Below are 19902 nucleotides of genomic sequence, written 5' to 3'. Positions count from 1 at the left end.
TGAAACAGAAAAATCAGAAAAAGATTCATCGATCAATCAGCCGGAGTTTAGCTCTACCACTGAGCTAATGACCGCAGGGGATAGGATCGAATTAGCTCAGTCAAATCAAGGTCCTGGGTTCAATTCCTAGATTCAACCGAATCTTTTTCTGATTTTTTTAAATATCAATAATAATAATGCAATAAATATCACAAATTTTCAATAAAAATATACACATCCAGATTATGAGTTGTTACCTGCTTAGTATTAGAAAATAATAAATATTTTATTAAATCATTTTATTTGCAATTATATATATATATATATATATATATCTAAATACACTCGGTGTCACAAAAATTGCACCTATTGCAAAATCTTAAAAGAGAATAAAGCGATCGTCTCTTTCGGATGTGAAGCGACGTCGCCCTGATCCACGCCTCCGGATAAAATCAACAGTCTCTTAAAAAATGGCTTAAGTTGCCAAGCAATGTCACTGTCGCATCCCGGATTGCAGTAGTGCCACCACTTGAGAGACTTCATCAGCAGTGGTGTCCCATTTTAACGGGTTGTTTTCTAGCTCTAACTTTTCATGTGTTTCCTCTTCAACATTCGGATAGTGAATGATCTATATTTAACTTAAACTGTTCCTTTTATAGCCTGGGAAGATGACACAAGTTGTGAGCTGAAAAGAGTATGTGCGCAACATTTTTTTAACGTCCCGTACTCGGAAATTTTGTATCGTTTATGAAATGAAACTATTGTCTATATATATAAGAGTTCATTAAATATACTTTCAATAAATCAATATTGTTTGAGTTAGGTTAGGTTAGGTTAGGTTTTTAAAGATGTGCGATTTTTGTGACACTGAGCGTATTATGTCCTTATCTATATTATTTAATTTTTACATAACAGACTGATGACAAACATCTATCAACACCAGTAAAATATTGTATAAATTAAACATTAAAATCAACTAACAGTGTAAAACAAAATATCTCAAGCACTGTCATCAGAATATTCCTTCCGCTTTCTTCTTTGTTTCCTTTTCTTCACAACAGATGGAGCCTCATCCACAGAGTGGCCAATCAGCATGGAGTCGTCAACTTTCTCATGATGCTGAAAGAGAAAAAACCTTTCTATAGCGTTTAAGGGTAGTGTGACGAATATTAGAATAAAATTTCAGGGCTGAGAGGAATGAGGTAATTAGCCACGGGAAGGCTAAAGCATTACTGCAGACCGGGAGAGCTACAAAATAAATACTATAGATTGTACCCGCTAATAATTGGAAAAGACCAAAATAATTATGTTTTCTATTTTATCGGTATTTTTTGCCGAATATAATCGGTGTATCGCTACAAAATCAACAATGGACGAAATTCACAAAAGTCCGGAAGGGACTATTTTTTCTCACATTTTCTCACTTTCATTATATGGAACAATAATATGTAAGAAAGATACGACGAGAGCTGCGGAACAGCTCTCGCTATCAAGTTGTTCATGAACAAATTTGTCGTAGTAAATATATTTGGTTCGAATTTATAAAGATGTCCCAACAAATGCGAATGTGAATCGTTTTTAACAAACGATTTCTTTTAAATAAATTAAAATATCTCAAACTTATGTTGGCACCCTATACTGTACTGTACTGCAGTACTAGTATTTAAGTCTTTGATTCTGCTGACATTCTTTTTAAATTGGTGCGCATTTTTCTTTCTTTATTTTTCCATCCCTACTAGCGATGAGCCACACAATTGAGCTAACGCTTTTTGATGAGTCGTATTCGTATGACTCCCCGTAAACTATTCCACGGCTCAATCGAACGATTACTCTTTATATCAGGAGATATTTTAGAAAAATAGCGCTATTAAAATTAACCAAGTCTTAATTTTTATTACATACTCAGAGACGTGAACGGCATCTGACGGTACGACATCTGGACTTGAACACGTGTAACTACACCTACGGACTACCTGCAATCTTATTTTCTCGTGGTACGAGGCGGCATAACGATACCAGGAGTAGAACGATCATTCATACACATACGCTGGGAGCTGGGTTTGTATATCACACTAGAAGCTATGGCATTCAAAATTATTGGTAATGAAGTTAGATGAAAGCAACAGAGGAAAGGGTAGGAGAAAGGAAAAAGTGAGGTTGAAAGAAACCGACTGGTGACTGAGCATAGCAAATAGAGCCATTTCAAACACTGTCTCAATTATTAATGGTGGGTTAGGAGTTTCTTTATCTTTAGCTTTAAAAATAATGTTCAAAATTCATACTGCTGCTAGTTCTGTTTTGAAAATTCCCTCGTTCGTTTAAACGACAAGTGAAATAAAAGGAGAGATTATTATGGAGCTTTTGGCAGAAGGACAATATGCCATCATTTGTATCTAAAAACATGCATAATTACATAAATGTGCAAAGTTCTCTTCATCTTTGGAAGTTCCCCGAAACTCATCCACAAACCGGTCTACAGTGATATGATGTATCCCTCACCGTACAGAACAAATGAAACGCCTTCAGCATGCCCGGCCATTTTCTAATAGAAGTCTTTGGTCTAGTGAACCCTACGTGATCTAATTACCTTCTTGTAGTGGTTGACCAGCTGGGAACGGCAGGAGAAGGCGTGCCCGCACTCTTGGCACACGTGGGGGCGCTCCTTGAGATGCGACCGCCGCATGTGGTAATCCCACGCGGAGCGCACGTGGAAACTCTTACCGCAAAGCTGACACTGGAAGGGCAGCGAGCCCCCGTGCGACTGGGGGCAAGACACCGAGAGAATATGTTAGAAGATGCCAAAGATAATTCCGGTTGTATGTACTACCTTCACGCTACCTCTTGAGTGTAACTCCTTTGTACCGTATTACTAGACCCGGAAAGAACGCAAGACTGACGTAAGCGTAATGAGTAAGATTAAATTAGGGACACTTATTTGGAATGAAGAAAGGAGTGTAAGGAGTATAAATGATGCGAATACGAATGATAGAAGAAATCGGGGACCCCGAGGAAGGCAAAAGTAGTATGCATAAATGTGAATGAAGCAAGAAGGGTGTACAAAGGCAAGAGTTGTGCGGCAATGCATAACAGATAAAATGGAACAGTGACAAAAGTGAAAACGATACAAGAAGATTAGATTAGATTTGTTGCTTATTTGGTATTTTTCTTTAATGTTCTGCTTTGTTATGGAATTGTCTCTGCCGACCCCTGCGAGATGAGAAGGACGTGATGGTTAGTTAGTAAGTTGGTGTATTACTTACGACTTTAAGGTGTCTGGAGAGGCTAGAGTTAGTGGGGTACTTCTGCTTGCAGAGGCCGCAAGGGAAGGGGCGCTCGCCGGTGTGGGTGCGAGCGTGCGCCTGCAAGCTGAAGGCCTGGTAGAACGTCTTCGGGCAGAAGGCGCATGAGAAACCTAAAACAAACTTAATGATTATACACGGAGCAGTCCTAACAAGACTTGCCTGGTGTAACCCTAAGTGACAAGCTCAGGCACGGGAGCTTTATTGAAGCCAAGTTAGCCTACAGTGCAGGGCCCGCAGATACACAACTACTGATTCTGTGCATATTGCAAGTGCGTCCCATGGTTAAATTTGTCAAATACCTCTGAACTCAAGCCCCAAAATAACTGAAAAAACCTTTGACTTTATGCAGAAACGGACAGTCCATTTTGTAGATTTCTCTATCTTATCAAACGAATTGCAGTGCTAGCACATGTGTCAGGTGGGTTTATTTATTTATTTTATTTTGGAAGAAACAAACAGCTTTTATATAATATACAATGATAGATATAAATATACAAGTTAACTGAAGTCAAGCCACAGAAGTTTCTTATTTTAAAGTTCATTGGAAATGAAGTTTTAATATCTTAAAATTAATTTGGTGTTAAAGGAAGGGGAGAGGAAGAGGAAAATAGGAAGAGGATAGGAGATGCTCCCGATACATTCCATACTCTCATATTAATAATCGATCGTATGCATTACTTCATATCGATATTTCTTTATGTTATTATCAAAAATGTCAATGCTGTAAAATTTTGTATTATATTGTGCACATTTACGAGGAATTGGGGAATTTTTTTAATGTTTGTTCTACACGAGGGTAGATAAAATAAATCAGATTGTCGGGTTGATCTAGACGGAATATGAAGATTTATTAAATTGGTAAGTTCTGGTGAGTCCAGACCATTATTTAGGATTTTAAACAATAAGATTTGATCAAAAATTAGACGTCGTGTTTGGAGGGAGTTAAAATTATGAAATTTAATGGATTCGGTATAATTTGAGAAGTGTAAGTTTAGTTTACAATTTATGTGTTTAAAATTTTTTTTTTGAAATCTTTCTATTCTTTCGATATGGGCTTGGTATAAAGGAGTCCAGATCGGTGTACAGTGTTCCAGGAGCGGGCGAATATATGAGGTGTAAAGGGAATATAGAGTGTTTATGTTGTGGAAGGGTTTTGCTATGCGAATTATAAATCCCAGCATTTTATTGGCTTTGTTAATGATTTCATCAGTGTGTTGGATAAAGTTTAATTTAACATCCAGTGTTACCCCAAGGTCCCCGATATATTTTACTTCATTGATGTGTGTGCCGTTCAGTGTGTATACAAAGGATATTTTATTTTTATTACGTGTAAATGTTAATTTATTGCATTTTTCAATGTTAATAAAAAGTTTGTTTAATAAGCAATAGATAAAAAGACGATTGAGGTCTTCTTGAAGTTTAATCCAGTCGTTGATTGATTTAATAACTAAGTATATTTTGTTATCATCTGCATATGCTAGGTAATTAGCATTTAAAAAACATTTGTGAATATTGTATATTTACACATTAAATAATAATGGGCCTAAATGAGAACCTTGAGGTACACCGGAGGGCACAGAGAAGAAGCTGGACTTTGTTCCCTCAACTAAGACACTTTGAAGTCTACTCTAAAGGTATGAAGTGAGCCACCGGAGTAAGTCACCATGTATGCCTAATTGTTTTAATTTTTGAATTAAAATGAAATGGTTTACCTTATCGAAGGCCTTAGAGTAATCAGTGTAGATTACATCTACTTGGTTTCTATTGTCCATATTGCACGTTAAATATTCCGTAAAATTTACCAAGTTTGTTAGTACTGATCTTTTTTGAAGAAATCCGTGTGGTTGGGTTGCTGGGAAGCCGTCTTTATCGGTATTTCAATGGAAGATACTTCGAGGAACTAGCGTCATTACCAAATGCGCACCTAACATAATATGTGTATAGTTGACTCTGTATTTCCTTCCTCCTACAACATGGATCTTTTCAAGACCACTCACACTTCACTCCTTCCTTCCCCAAAAAGACTCTCCACACTGCATCCCAAAAAAATGACCTAGGAAGGAAATTACTTCCCTCAGGGCTTTCTATGTGAAGTTAATATACAAAATACTTGTTTAAAAAGTATTAGGAAATGCTTAAATGGTTAGTGAATAAATTATGTAAATGGTTAGTGAATAAATAGTGTAAATGGTTAGTGAATAAATAATGTAAATGGACTGTAAGTAGAGAGACCTGAAAGAAATATGATGAATAATAAATAGAGCATTAAGAAACGCTTTCCAGTTTAAAGAACACATGTAAATGGACAATCAGATTACCTTTCCCCTTCATGGGTTTAAGATGCGTCTTGGCGTGAATCTTCAGCAGTAAATCGGAGCCGAAAGACTTATCACAACCGCTACAGGGAAACGCCTTGTCCTCCAGATGTGTAGGGATGTGTCTCTGCAGGCTGTGCATGAACTTAAAGGTCTTGGGGCACTGGCTGCACATGAAGCGGTTGACCTGAGGCTGCAGATGGCTCTGTGTGTGGGTAGCGAGGGCCGAATCGCTCGAGAAGATCTTGTTGCAGACGGGGCAGATCTTGGGGGAGATCAGGTGCTGGCGGCTGCGGTGGTTGTGGAGGCTGCGTTTTGATCTGCAGAAAGGAAGTGTGAAATGAATATAATAGGTAGGGAACATTCAGTTATACGGTTAACCGAAACAATCATATAATGGCAAATTTCAAATATTCATTCGTCTCCCGTGGTCGAGGGGTAAGGCTCTCGACTAGCAATCCACGGTTTGCGGTTTCAAATCCCGGCGTGCGCAAGTAAATTTTATTTAATTCATTTGTATTATTTCACAATTTATTCATTTAAAATAATATATAGTATACTTGCAGCATGTTCCAGAGAGGAACATACTCTCAGTATCGCCCTAGTGTGTGTTTTCAAGCATAGATTTTACATTCCAAAGAATTCAAGATAATATTTAATTATGAAATTAATAGAAATATATAAAATTTTGGATAAATAATAAATTGGTTTACTTGAAGTTGAGAATAAAACGAAATTACGCTCTACAAATGTAACGACTAAACCAAGACTTTAGAATGAAATAACCCGTACTAAGGCATTGTGCTCTAGCAAGCCTGTTTAAAACACAACTGTCCGCTATTTCAACCTATAAAATATAGATTACTTACTACACCAGTTGTCCTTGTTCAATCATGTTAATTTACTAACGGACAATGACGTTGCAATATATATAGAAATCTCAAAGTGGCAAGCAAAAAGTATGTCAATTGTAGTGCTTTCTATTTCGTAGTTTTAGTCATAAACTGTCACACAATTGCATTAATACCCTCGCGTGTGATGAGAAAGTGTATGCATTACTTGGTAAACAATTCACTGCATTCGTAAATACCCGCAAATTATTAATTACTATAAAAAATACAATTATTTCGATTGTTCCCTAAGATTTTCAGAGCCATTAGAAAAAGTGAGATAGCGAACATAGCAACACATATAAGAAAGAAAATCTATTGGCAGGATGTCGTCTCATCCGCAATTTTTAAATTACGAAAACACCGTCCGGTCTTATCGTTTTATTTCATTCGTACACACATATTCTATGAATGTCTATCTTTGTCATATATGAACAACGTTTGAATTAAGAATTTACTAGAAATAAGAGTGTTTCTTACTTGCCATACTGTTCCTTATTTTTGTGAGACAATGACAAGTCTAGATGTATTGTAACATCATTGCCAACAGGGAATATATTATCAATGATCAAACCATCCCTTACCTATAAACCTGGTTGCAAACATCGCACTCGTAAGATTTATTTTCTTCGTCTTCTTTTTTGACTTCCACAATTGGTTCTTCCACTTTGGCTTTCTTTTTTTTCTTAGGCACAACAGAACTGGCATCAATGGCTTCCGTAGTCGCTCCAAAACTGTGCCATTTGTAATGTATAATATAACGTTTCGGGTGGGTAAATATAAGATCGCAATATATGCAAGTATAAAGAGAAGATATGTCGTTTTTAATTTCTAGAGGGTCGCGTTTTTCGTTTAATTCATTGGCTTTACAGGCCTCCTCGTAACTGAGAAACTTTCCATGGTATTTCGAAGACATTTCTAGACATTTTTTATACATTTCGCTGTCAGTTTTGAAGCCATGTCTGTCTCTGGTAAAAGGTTCATCATTTTCTCCTTCATTATTGTTGACAGGATATCCCAGATTCTCGTACTCTCTTCTCACCTTTATTTCAACCATATCTTCGTCGGAATCGTACATTTTTATTGTTTAATTGGATTTAATACAACAATAGTATATTTATTCACTGTTTTATGTAGAAGTTCCAAATATAGTTGCATAAAAACTCTTTCATACAAATAATATCATCCTCGAATATTACGATCGATAAAAAAGTGACAAGCGACGGAATCGCGTTTTGCACTATATATCATCAACTCCGTGTAGTTTAAAATCAAAATAAATACACAAACTTTATAATTAGTTGTAAAACACTTGTAAAATTGGCAATATTATGTTTATTACTGTTTATTTACATACAACTTTGACAGTCGGAGATTCGACTTTATTTGACATTTGACAGTGACAGATGTAGAGATTAGAGGTGGTCGATATTCCTGTCCCGGTGACTTGGCGGTAACTGGATCGTCCGATGTTATTTTTTCGTGGAACCGGTTCCTTTTAGAACTGAGTCAAAGAAATGTTTTGTGGGCTTCTAATAACGCGGAATTTAAATATCTTCTTATCATATAATAAAAGTGTCGGGTTTGGGTACCGACGCGCCGCGAACTATTTATTGGATAACCAGCACCTCTGCCAAAGGTCACCCCAAGTGGCTCACTATGTCTGGTTATTTAGCAGCGTTCCCGGGTTCATCGGTTGAGGTATGTTTAGGCCGCGCTTGTCCTCCAGCTGCGTGGCGTGCGAGATTGGGGGCCGGTTTGAGGAGACCCTTTAATTTCTCCAACTGGTCTTTTGACCCATCACCTTGCGCTGCAGTGGGTCGCTTACCAACCTTCATACCTTTAACCTTCCCAAAACATTTATTATTATTATTATTATTTAACCTTTCCTTAATAAACCCCCCCACTCAGCATCCCCCAAGATGACATAGGCCCTGAGGAAAATTATTTTCCTCAGGGCCTTCTATGTAGGTTTAATGTTTAAAAAAATCTATATTTCCACTATTCAGTAGATTTTTATTTAAAGAAGGCATACATTTTCAGGTTACGAATAACCTGACAATTTTTGAAAATCATGATCAAAAACCACATTAAATTTCCTTGTGTGGTAATGGAGGACTCAACCAGCAAAGGAATTAAACTCAAGACGCGATGCCAACTCAGCCATTGACCGGTCTGTATGTCAATGTCCCAGAACATCCGGACTAATGATGTAGGAGGTTTTGGTTGGAGCTGCCTTAACTGGTCTGATTTTTTAATACAAATTTTGATCATTGAATATTTTTTTAAAGAATTTCAATAAAGTTAGTAAGTATGCTTAGTCAGTCAGTACACCAATGATGCAGGGCCGGCCCTATGCTGGTGCAGTTGGAGCACTCCGCTCCGGGCGCTGAATTGTCAAGGCAATGATGATACCTCACATCTAACAGTCCTAACACATTGCCCTAGAGATTATTTTTCACTAAAGGGCGCGACACAAAAATACGAATCATCCGAATATTATTGATTACAGTGATCACCTACCTACTACTTAGGCGTATACTGGTTTTTGACAAGGGGTGTCATCATTTTAGTCACACCAAGCACCGTTTGGCTCAAGGCCTGCTGCAAGCTCTTTTACTGCTTTTCTTATTTTGAAAGTCAAATCTGCAAAATTTCATCATAAAGGGGTGTGAAAAGGGGGTGGGGATAGTTTTACGAAATCTCATGCAGACAGTTAACTTTCTCCTATTTTGAAGGTCAAGTGTCTCGGAATAAATCTGTAGATTTGTATTTAAAAACGCCATGCCCACTTACCTGGCCGCCACTCTTCTTCTCAAAATAGTATAATTCAGCTAGTTATAATATACAAGCAGTCGTGTAACTGACGTTGCTCGGAGACTTTTCGATATTCTATAAATATAATATCCATGTATTATATATATATATAAACCTTCCGGAAGAAATTCTCTATATGATAGTGAAAACCCTATTATAATCCGTTGCGTAGTTCAGAAGAACTAAGCGCACAAACAGACAGATGCGGATAGCGAATTTCTTTAATACTATTTAGAGATATATGATAGATATTATGTTACATCCTTGATATTATCACCCATAGATGGCGTTAGCTGTCGAGAATAATAGGCTAATAAATTAGGTGGCAACTTCAAGGTCGGGGTCCAGATTATTCCAACCGCCTGCTAATTAAGATATCAGAGCCATTGTTAATCTATCACAATAAAAGTTCCAAGTGTTTTGTTGAAGCTGGAGTTTTACTGAATCAATGAGTTCATGAGAAAACCCCTGCATCGCAACAATATAGATTCTTCAATAATTGATCAATGAGAAAAGAGCGTAAAAGTAGGATGAAGCAGGGTAGTAAAATCATAAAAGAAAACATGTTAATAACGGTCAATATTTAATATATTTTGAATCTTATAACATAAATTATGTTTAATAGTTACAATAATAATATTATAATCATGTACTTATTTATTACAAAGGATGTAATCATAACGTTTACAATTCACAATAGTAATTAGATATTTATATTAATAATATTCAATTACGAAAGTGTTAATTTAATCACAGCAGTCTTTAAAATAATCATTTCAATGAATGACACTAATCGACTTCCATTCATTAGTTAGAAGTAGAAATAACAAACAATACAGGTCCTGTTTCAGGTCCTTGGGTAAACCATTGAGTAATAATACCAAATACACAATAACAATGGATTTTAACTTGGCAACTTTTCATTGTATGCTCACGATAATAGCTTCTACTAGAGGACTACTAACGGGACATTGCCATCTCAGGAGACACATGCGGTTGTTGGGAGTGGAAAACACCAATAGATGCAGGAAATATGAAGAGACTCCAATTCACATTGTAGAATCAGAAGACATAACCACACATCCAATGGCAACCCTGGTGAACTTTATCAAAGGAATAACTGTTAAAGGAATGAGGTAAAATGGGAGATAGCACAATGGGCCTATGGCCTAAATGCTCATGGGAACTATACGTAAACCGTATCCTATCTATTAAAAATAAATTTAGAAAAATCATTAAAATTGTTATAAATTTGGGTAGAAGTAAGTGCAGCGATTTCAAGTCATTCTGACACTTCTGCATGTTGTCAAACTTGTCTAAATATTTCCCCTTTATTGTATACTTAAACATTATTTTATAATTTACATGTGTTTTAATGCTTCTCTTGTAAAATTAACAATAATTACTGATGTAAATACCAATCCAACTCTCCCGCTGGTCACAGAATCTGGCTCTTCTTCCACAGGGATACACAAGTATCCTGTACTCGAAGATTCGGCGACTACCGCCATACATCTGCGCCAAGGTTTGTACACAGGCACACATTGCCGACAAACTCGTCAGTTGTTTCTGGTTGACTTTAAGCATGGTGTCACTAATAATGCATGTGTTTTAGATCAATGCATGCAACAAAACAGTCAACAAAGAATGACAGCTACAGCAACTGTTCGGTTATGAATGGTGTTATGAAAGCATTCTAGTTTTGACGTTCCGATAATTCAACAACGATTGATAGCGACGCTGGTCTCGTGATTTCAGTAGTGACATTCACGGACTGTGCGGGAAAAATTAGTTTCGATGAGAGTACATAACATGAGTATCAGATACTTGTGTATCCCTGTGAAAGGAGGGTAATTCGACTCCTTATCTGATTCCGTTGTAGAGATATTGCGTTAAGTATTCCTCGGGGATCCCTGACTTCTACCATTAAAACTACTCTCTAAATACTCCCAACACTAATAAGAATAAACTTTGAAATTTTCATCGAAATCGGTGGACTACTTTACGAGTTTTGCAAGCACAAACATACAGGCTGAATTTTAATATATATGTAGATTATGACATGTATTTAGTACTCGGAGGTTTACTCAAGACAAATGAAACAGGTCCTAAAGAAAACATAATATTGCACATAACACAATATGATAAATGATGTGCGTCTTATATTCAACATTATAAATGCAGATTTTAGCATACACAGTTTAAACACTGAGAATATTGTGTTTTTAATAACATTCCCAACAATTGCATAGCTTTTTATGATATTTAGATCGAGAATGTTTAGAAAGCAACCGAAATATTCTAGAATAAAGTCATTTTGGCAGTTAATTCAACAAGTATTATATTAATTTGTGCTTTCAACCTTAATATCATATTACATATATTTTTTAAGTGAATAATTGAATTAGTCCGCACTATGGCACTTTAAAACATAAAACTCAACAGTGACCAAATTAAAATTATAAAATGTATCCATAGTTCAGTAATTAGAGGATAAAAATTTACCCTTAAAACGTTTGCGGGCTGGTAAAATATAGCGCAAAACTTTAAAAATAGTAAAAACAAATTGCTTTTTTTTGTGGAAAATATTTTACGCAAGATTTGCTTTGGCACGGAAAACTAACAATAAAATTGCACATAAATTGTTCTGAAAGTTGCAACAAAATAGAAAAATTTCTTGGCATTTTTACAAATGCGTAACAAATTAAATTTGTATACATACAAATGTGAGACAATTACTATGTCATATGGCAGTGATAGCAGAATCATATCAGAATTTGTAAATTTATATTTAAAAAGTTTCAAAACGAAATTAAACATCTCCGAGAGCAAACTTCGCAGTCAGCAAATAATATAGAAATTTTAAAACAGAAGTCAATAAATTTTTCGTAGAATAAAAAGTAAACAAGTTTGAAAGCAAATTCCATCATGCATATTGAAAGTCAATAAATTTTTCATAGAACAAAAATCCAATAAATTTTTCATAGAACAAAAAGTCAATAAATTTTTCATAGAACAAAAGTCAATAAATTTTTTCATAGTGCTTGTTTTTTGTTGAAATTCAATTAATTTTTTGTAGAACAAAAAGTCAATAAATTTTTCATAGAGCAAAAAGTCAATAAATTTTTCGTAGAACAAAAAGTCAATAAATTTTTCATAGAATTAAAAGTGTGAAATTAATAGTCATTTTGAAAATCAACAAGCATAATAGTAGTTTTGGACTAAAAGTAGTAAGTATAAAGGTACATTTATTTACATATTTATAACAATCACATTTAAAACTGTACAATATTGGAATTCAACAAGTTTGGATTGAAACAATACTACAAACAGTAGTAATTCAATTACAATTCATTGTTTGCTTATTCTATTAAATTATAATTGACTTCACAGTCCGTCACTTCTGAGATACTATGCCCTTTATTTTGTATCTCACAATATTATTATTTACAAATATTATATAAATTCAAAGCAAGGACATATTGAGAAAAACTGGTCATAAAACTTAATTTTGTTTTTTGGAAACTAATAACACAAATTAAAAATAGAGATTTGAGCACTTTTGTGAAAAATCTTTATATGTGAAATTAAATAAATTCTGAACAATATAGCCGAAAGTTTGTTTCTACGTCCCACTAAAAAGTCATTGGCGAGCTTAGGCATCATTAAATTTGCACAATTTTTCCGTCATGGCGACACTACAACTTTCAACTCGCAACGTCACTTCCATCACGAACTACGGGGCTTCGAAATATCAATTCAACTGTTAATAATCTGTGCTAAAATAACTTTTAAAAACATTATTAGATGTTCTGTTTTAGATGGAATATAATATTATAATTATGTTACAAGTATAGGCATGTTTTATTATGCAGAATTGCAATGATATGAACCAGTTTTCCCATCATAGTAAATCTATACTTATTGGTTAATTATAGTACCTAGCTATGTGCATAGTAATAATTGTTTATCATTGTGCAACATGGCAACCCAAAGGAACTAAGTTAGTCACATACAGCTCGACACACTTAACTTTGTAGTCGGTGGCTTCACTATTGTAGATTTGGTGGAAACAAAAAAATATGATTTAAAAAAAAAAAAAATTATTTTGTTACTTTGATATCTGGCCACATGCAAAGTTAAGTATGCCAAGATGTAACAGTGTGATAAATCATTTTCAAAATTGGAGTCTATAATAATTCATAAATAAGTTACCAATTAAAACTGCAGCAATTTTGGGAAGTTTTAACACGCTCTTTCTGAAAAGTTATAGATATTCGTATTGCCCTTTGCTTGAAATGACGTTAGCTGTGTTTGGTGACCAGATCGGAATAGCCAGGTATCTTCCTCTTTCCTATCTCCTCCTCACTCCCTTCACCCGACTGATCCCACATTATTCCCACAAATCAACCGCTTTCGACAAACTCAAGTTGGCATCTCAAAAATGGTGCATTTTTTTTGGTTACCCCGGTATATATATAATAATGTATTGTAATTTTTGTAAGTATGTAAATCCAAAATGATGCATTCAATTTCAGAAAATATTATAACTATTATTATAAGAGGGAAAAGTTAGAAGATACAGAATTATTGAAGGTGGAAGATGTTAGAAAAAAACGGCTTTCTGCTGTGATTTTGACGCAGAAAAAAAAGAACAATTCAGAAACATTATTTTATACTAAGAAAGGATAGAATTATAAATAATTATTATTACAGGAATGTTAAACACAATTATCATACAGAGTGTCTGGAGTAAAGCGCACTAAATTCAGGAGGTGATTCTACATGATGGTAGAAGTAAAAAAGATACTTAACTATTTTTAGAAATTCCTTTGTTTTTTTTTCCATACAAAAATATTTTTCCATGGAAGAATTTTTTACAAACGAACAAACAACTTTATTACCTGAAAACTACCTTCAAAAGTTGGAATTTCGAAAAGAGTCATATATATTTTCTACTTTTATTTTCTACTGTCTGTGAGTGACGTTGAAAATGTCAATGGTCAATGCAGAATCGTTGAGCAGTTGAGTCGCTCGAGGCAGAAATCCTCACTTTCAGAGTATAAAAAAGTGTGCACGGGATCTTCCACGAGTATACTTATAATATATAAGTTAACCTCTTTCAATATAGGTGGATGTTATTGCATTATTTCTCATGTAGTGTATCCTCATGTAATCCCAAAATTAGTGAACTTTACCGGACACCCTGTACAGAAAAAATTGTTAAATTTAAGATGTTTTTCAATGTACATTTGTAAAGAAGTTCTCTGCATGACTCTGATTTTGTATAGTTAAAAATCTTAATTATTTTTGCAGATTAAATATTAATATATTTCAAATGGAATGTGAATTCATTTATATAATATTGAAATTAGTTTGCATACATCAAGTTTCTTGAGAGAGAGCTTCATATATGCTATAGAATTTTAAATAATTAAAAAAAAAAATTTGAGTAGATTTTTACATTTAAAAAGATATTTTAAAAATTTTAAAACATTTTGCAATCAATACCGTTGATAACAGACTGCTGAATAGAATTTTGGGACTAGCATTATTCATATGGGCTGAGAATAACAATATCTGTAGCACAGACACAGATATATTAGATGGAGCAACGAACACAAAAAAAAACACATTATTTAGATTATTATTTTTGTATGAATAAGGATTTAAGTCAAATTGCGAAGTACTCACGATCAAGGTCTTAAATCTTCATTTGAATGTGCATTATTGAGATCGTATTTACTGGTTTCATGAAAATAACGTAGTGCAATACAAGCACCTTAAAATGTAGAAACTTAGACAAACATTTTAAGCAAAATGGCATAATGACATTATTTGCAATTATTTTAATTTTATTTGAATGCTGTAAATGTGTTATAATTACACAAATCTCTCTGGTCTTGGAACACCTCATAATGTGAGGAATTTTCTATAAAATTTAATAGCACAAAGGTGATATTTGACTAATATTAATATATTTACGTAGTAAATTAACACAATAGCTAACATTTATATGTACATTTTTCTTACAAGCGATATAGAAACGGTTTTTCAAGCCATTATGTTAAAATTTTACATCAGTTTTAAGTGTTTACAGTTCTTTTAATTTTTGTTCTTTAAATTGAAGTCATTAAAAATTTTAAAACAGTCACAATTCAAAATAATGACAAAAAAAACACTTTTTTTTTGTAAAATCATAAATACATTTTTAATCATTGAAGAAGATAAATCTAATAAATATAAACCAAACATGAAACAGAACAAGAAAAAAAAAATAAAAAGATAACGATAACAACTAGGAATTGAACCCACAATTGAAATATGATATTGACAAATATGACGCTTAATAAATAGATCCAAATGGTATAGTGGATCAAGACGCATATCCCGGTAAGACAAGAGATCTTGGGTTCAATTCCTAGCTGTGACCGTTGTCTTTTTATTTTTCTGTGTCTTGTTCTGTTTCATGTTTGGTATAGATTTATTAGTATTATCTTCTTCTTCAATGATATATTACATTGATGGGTATAACTTTCGAAATAAGTTAAAAAGAAAAAGTTGTTCCTGAACATTTTTAATCATTTATAATTTTATGGAAAATCAAAGTAAAAAATCTTTTAAGTGCATTGAATAGTATTTAACGTATTGTTTATAAGTCATTAATTTGTATTAAAAAAGTGAGGTTTTCTTAATTTTAGTCAAAAGGATTTTAACGAAAACACGCCCAAATTAGTCAACAATGATAATAATATGTAATGTATAATTCATTATAGTTAAATATTTTCATAGAATAATATAATGAATTATTTGTAACCCTACTTAATTCACTAAAATGTATGAATAATTAATTGAAATAACTATTTTGGAATGGTGCATTAGTTGATCACAATTTCACTAGTTTGAATCTCACAATATATATAATATTAAAAGATTATTATCATATTGTTTGTCATACGGCATGCCACATTTTAACCGTAGAAATAAACCAGTGGTAAAAAGAAATACCACAAATAGAGCTTAATTTCAAAACAGACTAAGGACTTAAGGCTAAATAGCTCAAGGAATTCTTAAGGAAATCTCATTAGAGACTGAAAATTAGTTAGGTTGGTATCGTAGGAAGGTTAAAGCGTGGCAGCCCGTACAGAATAAAATTACGATGAGTCTCAGACAGTCAGGCTACTGATCAACTGCTGGCACAGTTTCCCATATTCAAATTGGTCTCCCGATATCCGCCTCATCTTAAGTCCTTTATTATCCTTGGTCTTCCCCTCGCAAACCACCAGCTCTATCTGCACCCCTCCCGAATACTCCAGGTTCAGGTTCAAGGTCTCCACCATCTTGGAGGAGCATCCGTTGGAGGCCGTGGGAGAATCCTTCCCTTCCGACTTGGCTGGCTTTGCAGCCTCTAGGCCTGGAGTGGGGAAGCCGGTATTGCTACTGTTCTCCATGGGGTTCCGGAACACAAATATATTCTGCGGAGGTACGCGCGTATTAATGACATCCTTCAGGACTTCTAAGATTCTACTGGAATCCATCTTGGAACAAAAGTCGGAAAGGGTCACTTCATAATACTCGTTGCCTCGGTTGTTGGGAGAATCCTCCTTGACAAGGATTTGATTGGATTTATTCTGATCCGCATCACTTATCCTCAGATCCAACGTAGACTTTTGTAACTTATCTATGTCCCCTTGCATGCAGAGAGAATCTTCTTCTTCGCACTTTTCCAAAGCGGACAATCCCGTCCGACTACTGTCTCTGCTCATGAAGTTCTGGTATTCGTCTCCTTCGCCGATCACGCACGAATACCCCGTTCCCTGAGCAGAGAAACTAGATCGGGGAGTCTCGCCCTTTTCGGAAAAGCTGCTTCGAGTACCAAGATCGCTGCGTTCGGAAAAGCTTGACCGTCCGAAATCTCCGCGCTCTGAGAAACTACCGCGATCCGAGAATGATCCGCGATACTCGCTGCCGGCACGTTCGGAAAAGCTTTCTCGGTGTTCGGAGAAACTTCCGCGATTCTCACTGAAGCCGGAACTTATTGAAACGATGTTGGAATACAAGGAAGTGACGTTTTGCTCACAGTTCGGGGAGGCATTTGCGGAATGATTTGAATCATTACTGAGGGAATCGTCACTGAACCCCAATGACTTGTCGCTTCCTCGCCTGGCGAACTTGGCTTCTTCTGAATTGGGATTCTGCGCTAGAAACAACTGGTTACTTCTATCACAGTCGGGGGAGATCAGTTCGGTGGGATTGGCAGCACCAAAATTGGAGAACGGATTTTGAGCCATTTTGTCCGGATTGCTTTCCAACGAGTCGGAAACATTTGGCTTTTCGAGATCACTAGAAGATATTTGACTAAGCGGAGAGGTATAATTTTGGTTGTTTTTATTTGCGGCATCGTTTTCTTGACTCGTCTTTCTTCCGATGCCTTTCATAATAGAAGGTCGATCTTCAAAATCGGACGGTTCCGATATTAAGAATTGTGGAAGTAAGTCTTGCGCCGATCGAAACTGAGAATATTTAGGATGATTTTCTAGCGAATCCATGCTGTCTTCGGACGAGGAAGCCACCAGAGTTATTTCAGAACCGAGACAGTCAGTTAAACTTATCTGAGGATGGTTTTGCGCATTAGCCGCTGGAGTCATGAAACCCGGGTTCAAAGCAAACTGATTTAGAAGCAAATTAGCGTTAGGTGTTAGTCCAATCTGTGGCACTCTCGAACCATCTGGATTGAAATTGTTTAGAAAGGACTGTTGTTGGTTAGGTTGGGTTTGATATACATTCTCTGGACAAAATTGGATTGCTTTTTGCTGCGGCGTTCCGGTGTTATTCGCCGTGATCTCTTCTTGGATCATATCGAGTCCCGGGGAGCCTGGATTTGATATGGGTGAGTTATTTAAAGATCTGTGAGTTCCCGTTATGGAGACCATGTGGACTTGTGGATGCACCATCGGCAGGAACTGTCCCGGGTTATTAACAAACTGTTGAGGATTCGCGGAGCCGATGAATTGTTGCGCAGCCTGCCAAGGCTCGTGAGGCGCGAACATAGGCGTTGTATCCATGCTTACATCCGTCATGACATTCTCAATAGGTTGTTGAACACACTGCTGCAAAGTCGTGTTACTTCTCAAATCTAATGGCATGAAGTTCTGCGGTTGCGGCGTTCCCTTCGTGATGGACCCGCCCATCGCTCCCGTGGTGTTCAAGAAACTGATCCCTTGGGTGATCTGATGCAGCGGCGAGTTCATCATGGCCCTGTTCGCTGAGTGGTGTGGTGACACGTTCGCACTTTGGTTTCCGTACAGCGGTGAGTTACTCGACGGGGTCGATACGGACATATTCAAAGCGGAATTGGCCGAACTTGACGCTGATAAGTTAATCGGAGAAGCGAGACCACTGAACGGAATCAATCCGGAAACGTTAGGCGATGTGTGTCCACTGTAGTGTTTATTAACGTGTACAGGCGAGACGTTGTGGCTGTGATAGGGGCTAGTCGGGTTGAACCTCAGATTATCTGCAATAATTTGTGGAGTGATACCGAGCTTTAGAGCCAGCTCTTGGGTCAGCTGTCCGCTTTGTACAACGTGGTTTGCCGAGTCCAGGGAGATCTGAGAGTCCTGGAGAAGCTGTTCGAGGGCCCTGATGATGGACTGGACCAGCTCGGGGCGGAGCACGGAGATATCGATGGCTGCCGAGGTCTGTATGGCGGCCAACAGTTGGCTCTGGGGCTCGGGGGCGGAGTTCATGCGCTGGTACGGAGGAATGTGGATCTGCTGGTACTGCTGGTAATTATGGTGGATTGGGGAGCCTTGAAAATAATTAAAATGGTTATTAATGACTTTTTCATTTTATTCTCGAGTTTTGGGTAAATTGTTGAGTATTGAGTTGAGTTTTGAGTCAAACAGAGTTTATGAATTTTCTGAACCAAATTTTACATAGACTAATAAATAACACAAGCAGTGCCTTTTGGGCGTATTTCGTGATCCAAATATAAACCCAATCTGGGCTTTCATTTCCATAAAAAACTGTGTTTCACCATGATTATGTAATTCAAATGGGATGGCGATATGCAATTTCAGGCAAGTGTAAGAGAGACAGACCGTGTACAAAATGGTCTAGAACCAAAAGGTACTAAGTCAGTGCTACACATTATTTTCCATTCAAATTTACATGGAAGGCAGTTTTCTTCTTTATTCTATGAAGCTTTATGATGCTTGAATTTAAGAGTTAAATGGAAACAAGAAAATTTGCACTTTAAAACTAGTATTTGCCTTATCACTGATCACTTTAAAAAGCAGGCAACTATAAAGTGTCATTTACTTGAATTTTATCGATTTAAAAGCATTCCATTTTATTAGCACTGTTTGCAGACATCTTTCCGATAACGGCGTTTATTTCTGACTTCTGTAACGGATAATAACATCCAATCTGGCGTAATAAAGGTTTGCTAAATACAAACGTGCTTTACATCAAACTGTTCACGTTTATTTTTATTAACTTCAACAAAGTTACTACACATTGGCCCGGTATATCAGTTGATTTAAAACCAGGCTTGGTTGGAATGTCGAGCTTAGCGCGGCTTGGAAAATAATCCGT

General features: G+C 35.9%; 2 protein-coding genes across 4 annotated transcripts in view; both read right to left on the bottom strand.

Annotated features, from left to right (window-relative positions):
• Positions 1-55: 55 nt before the first annotated feature.
• LOC149410492 (uncharacterized) lies at positions 56-7871 on the bottom strand. Of its 2 annotated transcripts, XM_089647974.1 has the most exons (5): positions 7071-7871; positions 5600-5916; positions 3240-3391; positions 2567-2740; positions 56-1098 (listed from the first exon to the last, which is right to left on the bottom strand). In XM_089647974.1, exons 1-5 carry the CDS (start codon positions 7562-7564, stop codon positions 979-981), a joined length of 1257 nt encoding a protein of 418 aa, XP_089504100.1. In that variant the 5' UTR covers positions 7565-7871; the 3' UTR covers positions 56-978. The 2 variants fall into 2 exon arrangements, with proteins under 2 accessions (XP_089504100.1, XP_089504101.1); XM_089647975.1 differs by lacking the exon at positions 2567-2740.
• Positions 7872-9884: 2013 nt separating this feature from the next.
• The window catches only part of Sik3 (Salt-inducible kinase 3), a 92114-nt gene continuing 82096 nt past the window's right edge, over positions 9885-19902 (bottom strand). For both annotated transcript variants that reach the window (XM_089648132.1, XM_089648133.1), the window contains one exon: positions 9885-19114. In XM_089648132.1, the coding sequence (XP_089504258.1) occupies positions 16470-19114 (2645 nt within the window). In that variant the 3' untranslated portion in view covers positions 9885-16469. The remainder of the gene's footprint in view (positions 19115-19902) is intronic.

Source organism: Hesperophylax consimilis, chromosome 27, assembly GCF_061612785.1.
Source record: "Hesperophylax consimilis isolate HC1 chromosome 27, BYU_Hcon_1.0, whole genome shotgun sequence".
Lineage (NCBI taxonomy): Eukaryota > Metazoa > Arthropoda > Insecta > Trichoptera > Limnephilidae > Hesperophylax > Hesperophylax consimilis.
Note: the sequence above shows the minus strand (reverse complement) of the source record. Positions and strands in the feature narration are given on the sequence as shown.

What these genes read in the sequence shown, in the direction of transcription:
- LOC149410492 (XM_089647974.1), bottom strand. Translation starts at nt 7,564, where the DNA reads ATGTACGATTCCGACGAAGATATGGTTGAAATAAAGGTGAGAAGAGAG. An exon ending in TAAACCCATGAAGGGGAAAG is followed by an intron (nt 3,392 to 5,599) that starts GTAATCTGATTG and finishes AGTTTGTTTTAG; the next exon opens with GTTTCTCATGCGCCTTCTGC. An exon ending in TGGTCAACCACTACAAGAAG is followed by an intron (nt 1,099 to 2,566) that starts GTAATTAGATCA and finishes TTTCTCTTTCAG; the next exon opens with CATCATGAGAAAGTTGACGA.